We start from the raw sequence: 12657 nt of genomic DNA, 5'->3' as shown, positions 1-12657 counted from the left end.
AACTGCTTTAAAAGTTGCTTTGAAAGCTTGGGGAATTTTTTTTTTAAAAAAATCCTTGCCTAGCTTGAGCCTCCCTAGAGAGAACAATCACGAGATCGGGGAAGCCCTACTGAAAAGGATCTGTCCACGGTTGCTACCTGGTGAACATCAACTCTGATAATGCCTCTTTTTTGACTGAATGGAGGATAGAGAGGAGTGTGTGACTGTGTGCAGAAATTAGTCCACAGTACAAAGGTGAAATTCACATTAATTGCTCCGCTGAGTTTTACCTGAGGGCCGCATTCCTTTCCCTGCAACTTTACAGGGGCCACATGCCAGAAATTTGATGGATTGCTGTGTTACGTTCTAAAATTATTCAACATTCGACTTATATTGTAATGATGTAGTGATTTGCAGTTTTTCTGATCTCTTGTGAGCCGCTCTGAGCACGTTTTAATGGGGAAAGCGGCATACAGATTTAAATAATAAATAAATAAAGCCCACTGTGTTCCACAGGGCTTACTCTCTTTTTAGTATGTGTGTTTAGGACCACAACCCTTAACTTTCATTTCTGTGGAAAAGGCAGAGGAATGGCAGGATCCATTTGGTTATTGCACAATAATGGTTTCATGGCCTCTGCAGGTAATGCCTCTTGTGCCATTTGCTGTTGTTTTGTCCCTGTGAAATCGAGACACCCACCTTTCTTACTTAGGGAGCAAAGGCATGCCTGGCGAAAAAGGAAGTAAAGGAAGTGATGGATCTAATGGTGTGAAAGGCGAACCAGGAAGAAAAGGAGACAGAGGCTATCAGGGACCCAAAGGTAAAAGAAAGAAGGCAAGACGGAAAGAAATGACTTATTACTATCTGGCGTGCTTTATATTGGCACCAAGTTCATGGCAGAGATTACTTCTGAACTGGGAATTTTCTTATTCATAGTCCAGTTTCTTAGACACTACATTCCAGCAGTTAGCTCCAAGCCACAGTTTGCAATGATCATTACACTTGGTTTTCAAACTGTGGTTTGACCTAACCATGGTTAGCAATGTTGCACTGTATTTAGAGGACTGAAATTGAACATGAGAAGGCAAGAGAAGGAAGAGGAAGAGGGCATGTCTGGGTCGGGGTCGGGGGCACTTCCCCATCTCCTAAATATGGTTAGGGAACTTGGCAGCTTTTGTACTAGGCAAAAACCGGAAAAATGATCTCTTATCAGTTAAGGGAAACTCAAAAAAATTTCATTTGAAGCTTATTAATGCAAAAATTATCTAAATGTGCCATCAATCATTTGTTCCTTTTGTGTTAAATCAGGAGCACCAGGAGCACAAGGGATTAAAGGTGAAAGGGGGGGTTCAGGCAAGTATGGTCTTTTTCTCTACAAGTATATAAACTTATCCCAATCCAATGTTTCGTGGAGCTTCATTGTACATATGGAGTACATTAGACATGGGTGGCGCTGTGATCTAAACCACTGAGCCTCTTGGGCTTGCCGATCAGAAGGTTAGCAGTTCGAATTCCTGCGACAGAGTGAGTTTGATAGCATACCAGTGCAAGTAGATAAATAGGTACTGCTGTGGCAGGAAGGTAAATGGCGTTTCCAAGCGCTCTGGTTTCTGCCACGCCACAGTGTCCCGTTGTGCCAGAAGTGGTTTAATTATGCTGGCCACATGACCCTGAAAGCTGTCTATGGACAAACGCCAGCTCCCTTGGCCTGAAGCAAGATAAGCGCCGCACCCCATAGTCACCTTTGACTGGACTTAACCATCCAGGGGTCCTTTACCTTTTTACCTTTTTTATTGTACATATGGAGCACCACACGAAGTGAGGCTTCTCTGTTTTGTATGGTGTCTGAGAACAACAACAACAACAACAACAACAACAACAACAACAACAACAACAACAACATCTTTATTACGGTCGTAGACCAGCAAAAAAAACAAAACCCCAAAAAACCCAGTAATACATAAAATAGATAGTTCTTAAGTATCATCTTTGAGCAATACTGTTTCATAATCCTATTTTAAATTAAAATTAGGTTAAAATTTAATGAGGGATAGTTCCCTTTAACTGTTATCCGCTATGAATTAATAGGCGGCTTTATCACTGTTATTGATTGATGCCACGTCGTGTCTTAGTCTTGACACATAGTAACAAAATTTAGCTACCGTGTTTCTCATATTATAAGACATGTCTTATATTTATTTTTTCCTCAAAAAAACACACCATGGCTTATTTTCAAGTGATGTCTTATTTTTATTACAGTACATGGGTAGTGCAGTATGAGTAATTAGTGGAATAGATTTGGGTGCCCAATGGGAAACCAATGCAACCTATTGGAGATTTAGGAATTAGCAAGCTATCTCTTAGTACCCATTGCCAATGTACTCCTACAGTTCCTACACATCATCATCATCATCATCATCATTAAACCTACCTTAATGCAGCTGGGAATTCTTTTAAAACCCCATTTGTTGATCTTTCCTATGGGCAAGTCTGAATTTGTGCGTAGTCTGACCCCAAGCTATTTTGGCACCTGCTGATGCATAAAAACCCCACCAGAGCCTCCTTCTAGGAACGAAGAAGCCATACATAAAATTAAATTCTATACGGTAGCCGCTTGCCGCCCTCTCACGACAGGGGTGAGAGGGAAACCTCTCCTGGCCATTTCCTCACCTCCCTCGTTCGTTCGCGCGCCTGCCTGTCTGCGAGCGGGGCTTCGCGCGCCGCATGCAACGGCTGTAGCCGGGTCCCGGGGCTTCGCGCAGCCCATGCAAAGGCTGTAGCCGGGTCCCGGGGCTTCGCGCACCGCGCGCAAAGGCTGCAGCCGGGTCCCGGGGCTTCGCGCGCTGCGCGCAAAGGCTGCAGCCGGGTCCCGGGGCTTCACGCGCCGCGCGCAAAGGCTGCAGCCGGGTCCCGGGGCTTCGCGCGCTGCGTGCAAAGGCTGCAGCCGGGTCCCGGGGCTTCACGCGGCGCGCGCAAAGGCTACAGCCGGGGCTTCGCGCGCCGCGTGCAAAGGCTGCAGCCGGGTCCCGGGGCTTCTCGCGCCGCGTGCAAAGGCTGCAGCCGGGTCCCGGGGGTTAACGCAGCAGCAGCATCCAGTTCCGAGCAGCCCCCTTCCTTTTCCTCTTCTTTGCCACAGACCTGCGGTATTGCTTATTTTCGAGGTATGCCTTATATTTTGCCACCTCAGAAAAATCCTGCCATGCCTTATTTTGTAGGGATGTTTTATAATGTGAGAAACACGGTACATTCTTAGTGCACTCTGGATTAAAATCCGCTAGTGGGTATCTAGTAAGCGTCTGAGAAGAACAACACCAGAGGCACAAGAACTTGTTTATCAAGCTTTCTCTGTTAGTGAAGCAAATGTGTGACAGCTTCTCCTTCTGTAAGAAGTCCTATTAGGCTTGTAAGAAGGCATCGACTTCCATTCCAACCCACATTCATTGCTGTTTCTGTCCCACTGCAGTTCATATTCCAACAAAAACTACATTACTTATCTCACTGTCTGCCATGGTGGAATTTTACATTGTTAATTCCGTTATCGTTACATTATCCTGCACCATTCATTTCAATGCAAAAGAAACACAATGCAAGGTATGTGTGGGGGTGGGGAAACACCATCAATTACACATTATTTGTGGACTGAAAACAACAGTGAACAACCAACAAATCAACTTTGGCCATTTCTGTTTCTGTTTCCATTGGAAGCCTCCACCACCCGTGATTCCTTTCCATGCACACCAGTCAGTGGGGTCAAGGAAACAGTAATCTTTTATTAAAATCATTTTTATTAATTTTCCAATAAATACAGCCAATTAACATATCCATAATCATAATCCAATTAAAAACAATAAACTAAAATAAAAAAAAACAAATTACAGTCCAAATTATTAATTATTAATTCTTCCAGGCTCCCCATAGTCTGGACCTCTTTAAGTATATCTCCAATATCTTCGTTCCTGTCTTCTTTTTGTTGTTCTCATATTTTCCACTTTCCAGTCTTAACACTTTAAAGTTCTTCGTCCCTGGCTATGAGATTCTCAATCATGTCAGAAATCATATAGCCTTTCATCCATCGAATACAGCTTTATTTGTAAATATGTACAGTATTTTTCCAACTGTCTATTTGCCAGCGCAGCTTTTCCTGACTCCATTCCAATCTTCCAGTCTGTGCTGTTGTCCAAGTCTATCGTTTAGAGTTTAATGATGCAGCAACTCCCATGTTGTTAAGTTATTCCAATCCGGTCTGTTGTCCAAGCCTGTCTTTTGATGTTAAGCATACTGTCCGCAATACTGCAATGTAAATGAACTGTATTCCACAGATATAAGTCATTTGGTGATCGATCAGCTTTCAGAGACCACACAATCCCCCCTTCTGGGCCCTAGAAGGGGGGCTGCTAGACATCCATTTAGCCTTCTCTCTCGCTCATAATGAAGAAATTCTGCAAACAGATGCACTGTGTTGTCATTTAGTCGTTTAGTCATGTCCGACTCTTCGTGACCCCATGGACCATAGCACGCCAGGCACTCCTGTCTTGCACTGCCTCCCGCAGTTTGGTCAAACTCATGTTCGTAGCTTCGAGAACACTGTCCAACCATCTTGTCCTCTGTTGTCCCCTTCTCCTAGTGCCCTCAATCTTTCCCAACATCAGGGTCTTTTCCAAGGATTCTTCTCTTCTCATGAGGTGGCCGAAGTATTGGAGCCTCAGCTTCACGATCTGTCCTTCCAGTGAGCACTCAGGGCTGATTTCCTTCAGAATGGATAGGTTTGATCTTCTAGCAGTCCATGGGACTCTCAAGAGTCTCCTCCAGCACCATAATTCAAAAGCATCAATTCTTCGGCGATCAGCCTTCTTTATGGTCCAGCTCTCACTTCCATACATCACTACTGGGAAAACCATGCACTGTATGTTGTCCCAAATTATTGTCTCAAGTCACTACAAAATCAGCCAGCAAGCATCTCCCACTTCCCTCTTCTCTTCCCACTTTTCTGTGCTGCGTCATATTAACAAGCACCATCTTGTTTCTTCTTTTCTCTTTATCAAGTCTTTCAAGTCTAAGTAAAGCTGTGCAATTGAATACTTAAATATAAATAGAAGTCCATCTGTACTTTTCATAAAAAAATAAGTTTATTAATGAGGCTTGGCGTAGGTATTGAGAAGAAAAAAAGAAAAAAAAGTACAATTCTGTACAATTCTGCAGGTTTTTTCCTCAGTCTTCTTCGGTTCAGACTATGTCTGTTTATTGTCTGAATCTAATTATTTTATCAAACAGATATTCCCAGCTAAGAGAGTGGCTTCGGAGAGTGCCAGCCGTGTCATGTTCTGGGACCCAGTGTCCTGCCGCTTGCACCTTGATGCAAGCTGACAATCTCGGACAATCTGCGGGTCTATGAGACAGTCCTCCCCCACCCTGGGGAGTCTGCCAGGGCTAATTACCCCCATATCAGCCCTGAATTACTGGCACGGCTGAGGTCCGATCGTGTGGGAGTCAGCCATTTCTCACCGCCAGAAACAGGAAGCCTAAGGAAACAGTAATCTAAAGTGCAGTAATGCTACTAGTAAACACATATGTGCACATTATCATTTTGATATGTTTATCACAGGATTACGCTTAAAGTCCCAAGTGATGTAATGTGTCCTTGTGTTCCACTACGAGTTGGCAGCTACTCAGGAACAGCTTCCCTTCAAACCACTATCAGAGTTTATTTGGAAGCTTACAAAGAAATAGGCTGGGCCTCGTTCTTGGAATGTACAACACATATTTCAGCAACCAAAAAGGAGGGGATGTGTAGAGACTACCTCTCCCAGGGCCGTCTTAAGCATATCCAGCGCTGTGGTGCAAAGATCCCCCCGGCGCCCCCCCTTTCCCAGAGTTGACCTTTTTTTTAGGGCTGGAGGAGGCGGGCAGTGGCTGGAGGGCGGCTCCTCCGGCAGGGAAAAGACAGAGGCTGGATGTGGCGCCTCCTGGCTCAGCTGGCCGCTTCGTGCCGCGGTGGCCACTACAGGCAGCACACCGAGCAAGCAGGCCTGCACCAAGTGAGTGAGGGTGCGTGCCCCACTCCCGCCAAGCATCAGCTCAGTTTTTTTTCCTTTTTAGCCTTCTAGTGCCCCGCAGAATTCTCTGCCTGCAGGCTAAAAGGGAAAAAACCAAGCCGACGGTGCACACACCTTTGCTCACTCAGCGCGCTCATTCGGTGTTCCCTGGACTCTCGTCTGGTGCCCTCCAGAACTTGGCGCCCTGGCGCCACGCGCCACTAGCCTCAATGGGTAAGACGGGCCTGACGTCTCCCATCATTTACTCATACCCTGTCCCAAATCTTGATGTGTTGCCTCTGTCTCCTGATATGCATAAATGTTGCCTTTCAAAAACATCCAACAGGGAGCAGTTCTATTGTAAGACTTGCTGAAGGATATCAACGTGGCCGAGTTGAGGTTCTACACGAAGGAGTATGGGGTACCATATGTGATGACAGCTGGGACATTAATGATGGAATTGTGATTTGTCGGATGCTGGGATTTAGCCGAGCAGTTCAAACCTTCACTGCAACTGCAGGTAATTTATCAGTTCATTCACTGGCTGATTTAATCAAGTCGCAAAATGAAAGATTCAATTGTGTGTAATATGACTGTGTTCAAAAATAGCAGGGATGGGGAAGGTATTTCTCTTTGTCATCCAAAACATGTCACTAGAGTAGAGCTAGGCAAGCAGCCTTATGCTGCTCCCCTCTGAACATTCAGTTTGAATGCTTGAGACCCCTTAAAGGGAGTTTTCAAGTGCTTGAAAGACTCTGCCACTCCAAGAGAGATGGGGGGGGGGAGGTTGGCCAATGTGATGGAGTAGAAACTCCCTTGCAGATGCTAAATGACCACTGGGACTCTCATCCTTCCCAGATTGTTTGTAAAGAGAAGACCCTGTTGTCAGGATATTTTATTGCTGGGGGTCATGGGAGTTATAGTTGAAGTACAGTTCCCATGACCCCCGGTTGAAAAAGACACTGGCAGGATCTTCACTTTCCAAACAGTTGGGGAAATGATGAGAGGCCGAGTAGGGATCCCTTCACTTTGAGGAGTCATCTAGTACCTGGTAGCCATCCCAGACCCACAAAGCAAGTTCTTTGCTCCTTGGGAGATGGGGTAGCAAGCAGTGGAGGTGTGAGCAGAACCTCAACAGGCACTGCCTGCTCCCAGAAGGCTCTGACAGCCTTGGCTTCTTCTCAGAAGAATGAGGAGTTCACCTACCGTGTTTCTCACATTTTAAGACACCGTCTTATTACTTTTTTTTCTCAAAAAAACACTGGGTGGCTTATTTTCAGGGAATGTCATATTTTTATTACGTCAGGAGCAGTGCCCCTCTTGCTCCCTGGCTCCCTGCGGGGCAGGACTCTTGACTGAAAGAAAAGGACGGGCAACAGCCACCACCAAGCTCCGTGAGAGGGAGTCTGAGGGAAGGGAGGTGTGTGCGTCCCTGGCCCAGCCCTCTCTCCCCGGCCCTGGGATGTTCGCGAGGGAGGGAGGGAGCTCCTCCGAAGGGCTGCTCTCTCTCTCTCTCCTCCCAGGTGGGGACTCACTTAATAGCAATCTGCTACACTGGAGCTTCTTAAATTTAAACCAGTACAGTATAATGGAATCTATCTGTGTGATGCAGTCGTAGCAGTAGCCTATACGTAAAGCAAATAAGGATCTCTACCAGCCAGCCCAAGACTTAAGAGCGAAAGTTCCAACAATGTAGCACTTTGTGGCACTGATAGCAAAGAGGCTACCGGCTGAGAACAGGCTACTTGGTTTACTGTAGAAAACAAAGAAAGCAGCTGAGCAGCAATTAAGATGGTAAATGGTAGCAATTAAGTAGCAATTGAGCCAGCAGGAAAGCGGGGTGAGATAATCTGCTGGTCCTAACTGCTCTTACCCACAAAATGTTAACTTTTAGCAGCTCCTAAACAGCGAGAAGCCACAGGCAGCGATCCCGGTACCAGTAAAAATCCTTAAAGGGGCAGCTCTACAGACAAGCAATAGAAAGAAAAAGAATCCTCACTTTTTAAAAGGCTTTTAAAAGGGGGGAAGGTGGGGGGAAGCGAGAGGTGGGCTGTGTGTGTGAGAGAGAGAGAGAGAGAGAGAGACGCAGGGGAGAGAGAGAGAGAGAGAGACGCGCACACAGAGTCTCTCCCTAAAGGGGAAGGCAGCGTCTTCAATCACCCCTCTTTTCTTCCTCCTGTTTCATCTCCTCCCCACCGCAAATGCCACTTTTCTCCTCTTCACCAAGTAGAGCTCACACAGCCTAGCTAAAAAAAAAAAAATTCGAACGGGAGGGGAAATCACGAGGCTGCAGCAACCAGCAGCTATGGCTCTTCAGTGCATTTTTACAAGCTTTTAAAAGAAATACGTGTCTTTGGAGCGACAGCAAAATGGGGAGAGATTTTTAGGGGGGGGGAGTTGGCTGGCGGGAGGGGGGAAGGGTCTATCACTATGTCTTATTTTTGGGTTATGGCTTATATCGCACAATTGCTTAGAAATCCTGCTATGTCTTATATTATGCCTACGTCTTAAAAAAGGAGAAACACTGTAATAGGGGAAGGGCCATAGCTTAGTCGTAGAGTATTTGCTTTGCATGCCAAAAGTCCCAGGTCCAACCAGGAAGGTGTTTCATCACTGGAACCCAGTGTCCAGAGTGTATTAAAGCGTACTAAAGTCTGCTGAAGGCAGTGGAAGACAGGAGTGCCTGGCGTGCTCTGGTCCATGGCATCACGAAGAGTCAGACACCACTAAACAACTAAACAACAACAAAGTCTGCATGCTTCCTTTATGGCTAGTTACTGCTTTTGAAGTTGCTGCTGTCTGAAATTGTTTGCTGGACAATAGGATGGTGGAAAAGAAAAGAAGAGCGAGATTCTCTTTCCAAGCAATTTTCATTCTGGAGTAATTATGCAGTTGTTATGTGGCTCCAGAAGCATTTCCTAAAGCAGCCTCTCCCCCCCCCCCCCCACTTTCCTGGTACTTAGGCATAATGAGACATTAGCATGTGAGTCGCAGATGGATTGTTGCTTTGTTGTTTTTCACCCTTTCCCTCCCTGTGCTAACTCGTTACATATCTGCTTGACATCAGGCTCCGGAAGAATCTGGTTGGATGACGTGCAATGTACAGGAACAGAATTCTCCATTCATTCATGTAGAAAACCTAACTGGGGTGAAAACAACTGCAGTCATAATGAAGATGCTGGGGTAGAGTGTGCCTAATGGAAAACAGTTCTGCTCCGATGTCTGAAAATAATACCTTAATACTGATAATTCCACGAAGAAGTGTGCATGGCATTGTCCTTCAGAGTGTATCTCTTGGCTAATTAGAGAATGGATTAATTTTGTTTTACTCCTTTAATTCCACTGTACCAACACATCTCTACATTCTCCTTTGCTGATCAAGGCTATTTTAATTGGGTGTGTGAGGAATCAACATCAGGAACTGGGCTCACTTTATTAGAAGACCAGTAAACTGGACTATTATTGCAGGGGGAAGGGATGTAGCTCGAGGGTAAGAGCATCTGCCTTGCATGAGGAAGCTTCCAGGTTCAATCCCTGGCATCTCCAGGTATGGCTGGAAAATATCCCTGTCTGAAACCCTGGAAAGTCACTGCCAGCCAAGCGTGGGCAATGCTGAGCTAGATCGACCTGAGGTTTAACTTAGTATAAGGGCACTCCCTATGTTCCTAATCATAACACTGAACATTTAAACAGGAACTCTACATCCTAATCACATTAAAATGGGAGTAGGGTCTTTAGAAAGGCCTACAATCTTGACTGTTTTCAGTAGCCTTCTTTTGTGTAATGATTTATTGTGCTCTTTTGCTGTTGATGGTTTTGGCTATAGTTTTATTTGGGCTGGGAGAGCTGGATGTGTTTTTATAACTGATAGGTTTGTTCATGGTTTGCATTGGGGAAGTTTGATGCTTGTATGTTGTTCTGTTTTTGCGGAAGCTGCCTTGAGAGAGTTTTTCCTTGTAAAGAGCCCCCATATAAATCAATAAATGAAGGACCCATTGAAATCAGGGATGCTGACTTCTGAGTAAGGATGCATAGGATCCAGATAGAGGAGGGTGACTTGAAAAATATGTGCAGCTGGCTTTTGTAATTCAAACATGCAAAATCATTTTCCAGGTGTCTTCAGCTGGATATTGTCCATAAACCCATTGAAATGTACATCCCGGAAACACTTCCGAAAGCAGATGAGACTTGAGGCAACACTTAGAGCCTTTGTCTCTCTGAAAGATAATGCTCATGTTTATTTAGTCTGTCTTTCTGTGCCTTGTTCATAACTTCTTCATTTCACTGTTTTCCTCTTAGAGCTCTAGCAGTGTTTGGCTGAAGTCACATGACACTGCCCATGATCCCAAGGAAGGATCTGGGTGTGGAGGAGAGAAATGAAACTGTTTCTGTTGCCAAAGAGGCAAGCTTCTCCGAGAGAGAGAGAGAGAGAGAGAGAGAGAGAGAGAGAGAGAGAGAGAGAGAGAGAGCGCAGTGGCTTGCTCCTACTGCTGGTGGGGGCTGCTGTAGTGAAAAAAGAAGCGAAGCTCTCCAAATCAGTGTGCTGATTTATTTTTCGATGCTGTGGTAAATGTTGAAGTGTCAAAGCTCAAAATGTCTTCCATAGCCTTGATTTCCAAGGGGAGTCCCTAAACTCAGATAAGAGGATAACAATGCAGCCATCCATGTTGATTCCTTATAGATACATACCACAAAGCACATAGCAGATGGTGCCTTCCAAATGTGCTGGACTTCAACTTCCATCACCCCTGATCATTGACCATGCTGGTTGGAGCTAAAAGGAGTTGGGAGTCCAAGAACAAATGAAGGACACTGTGGCGTTTGCCCATTCCTTGTGATTATGTTTGTACAGGCGGGATGGAAATGGTTGATGTAGATTGACCAATGAGAAAGTCAGAGGCGGAGCATACCTGGTTTTGAGGCTCAGCCCAGGGGTTTACCATGGGGAGATAGAGGAGTGAGGGACAGACAGAGACAGAAAAAGTCAAACATAGTGGTTGTGACAGAGTGAGAGACGGATAGAACTGAGAGAGAAGAGTGTGACAGTGTGAGAGTCCCACATCTAGTTAAGGGCGCGCATTTGAGAAACCATTCTGAACATATTTAAAACTTGTTTGTTCTTCAATAAACTTTCATCTTCATGTACCATGTTAAACTTTGACTTGTGAGAACTGGGTTCATATTCCTGATCTGCCATGAACTTCACTGGACCAGTCATTGTCTGAGCCTAGTCTCCATAACAAGGGGGATCATGTGCCGGACTAGAACTATCCTCCAAACTCCCAAGCTTGCAACACTCCTGTGAGTAAAAACCCTGGTGCTGCACTCCCCTGTGTTCCTGCTCCACTGTACCAATGTTTTTATGGCCATGGCATTCTTTTGGACCATGGGCATTGGTTTTGCTGCCTGATTGGATGGCGGCAATATTGAAAAGATGACCAATGGAGAGAGGGAGGCGGGGAAAGGGCAAATGAACTGTTGAGTGATTTCTCCAGATTTCCAGTCTGTATAATGAGAACCCTGCTGCATCAGGCTAAAGGCCCATCTAGTCCAGCATCCTGTTCTCACGGGCCAGCTAGATGCCCGTGCCAGTCTACCCACTGGCAATTCCCAGCAGTTGGTATACAGAAGCATATTTGGCTCCAGCACTGGAGGTAGAACATGACCATCATGGCTAATAGCAATTGATAGCCTTATTCTCCATGAATTTTGTCAATCTGTATACTGGTGAAAACATTCCTGCAAACAACATAGCCGTGCATTATTTTATATTTTTAAAGTGCTGAGTGCATTTGGAGCCAACATGGTTTACATGATAAACTTTACGCCAGTATAATAATGATATAGTGTAAATTTCAGAATGTGCAGGTTTTAATTAAATACTTAGGCTTCAATTCACTGATGAATAAACCTTACATATACTTTACTAAATAATACCCCTCCTATACCAAATGTCTAAAGGTAAACTCATAGTGCCCAACAGAAAAGGTGGATGATATAAGCAAAAACCGATCATAGTCACTTCCTGGGAGAGCCAAAATACATGACTGATCAATTCGGAACTAAGGTCATGTCTGCGCTACACCTTTCAACCCATTTCAAATATTTTAAGCGGTCTGAGGCCCCAATCAAGGAATCTTGGGGACTGTAGTTATAAAGGATCTCTGACAAAAACTTCTCAACCATCTCACAAAATGATTCTTTGGGGGAAAATCATAGCAGTTAACTCAGATGTCATCTAGTTTAAATGCATAGTGCAGATGTGCCCTGTGATTCCAGTTAATTGATGTACATCCATGAATGTGTGACACTAAGGGAAGATTCACACCCTACATATATAGGCCATTCGGCCTACATTTAAAGCACATGATTTCCCCAAAGAATCCTGGGAGCTGTAGTTTCTTAAAGATACTGGGAAATGTAGTCCTATGGTGGGAAAACTACAGTTCCCAGGAATCTTGGGGAAGTCATGCACTTTAAATGTGGATTGGATGGCCTTTATTTGTAGGGTATGGATCTACCCTAAGTTTCAGTGACTGTATAAAAATTATTGGGTCTCCTTCTCATGAGGCACCAAAATTAATAGGGCACCTCTGCAACTGGTAGAAATCTATTCATATGTAAGGAAAAAATGAACCCTGGTTAT

General features: G+C 44.9%; 1 protein-coding gene across 1 annotated transcript in view; it reads left to right on the top strand.

Annotated features, from left to right (window-relative positions):
• Positions 1-11161, top strand: part of MARCO (macrophage receptor with collagenous structure) — a 29594-nt gene extending 18433 nt beyond the window's left edge. Inside the window, exons 14-17 of the mRNA XM_035129932.2 lie at positions 692-799; positions 1288-1332; positions 6358-6531; positions 9079-11161. Of these exons, the coding sequence (XP_034985823.2) occupies positions 692-799; positions 1288-1332; positions 6358-6531; positions 9079-9209 (458 nt within the window). The 3' untranslated portion in view covers positions 9210-11161. The remainder of the gene's footprint in view (positions 1-691; positions 800-1287; positions 1333-6357; positions 6532-9078) is intronic.
• Positions 11162-12657: the final 1496 nt, after the last annotated feature.

This window comes from Zootoca vivipara, chromosome 1, assembly GCF_963506605.1.
Source record: "Zootoca vivipara chromosome 1, rZooViv1.1, whole genome shotgun sequence".
Lineage (NCBI taxonomy): Eukaryota > Metazoa > Chordata > Lepidosauria > Squamata > Lacertidae > Zootoca > Zootoca vivipara.
The sequence above is the reverse complement of the archived record's forward strand: the minus strand, read 5'-3'. Positions and strand labels throughout refer to the sequence as shown.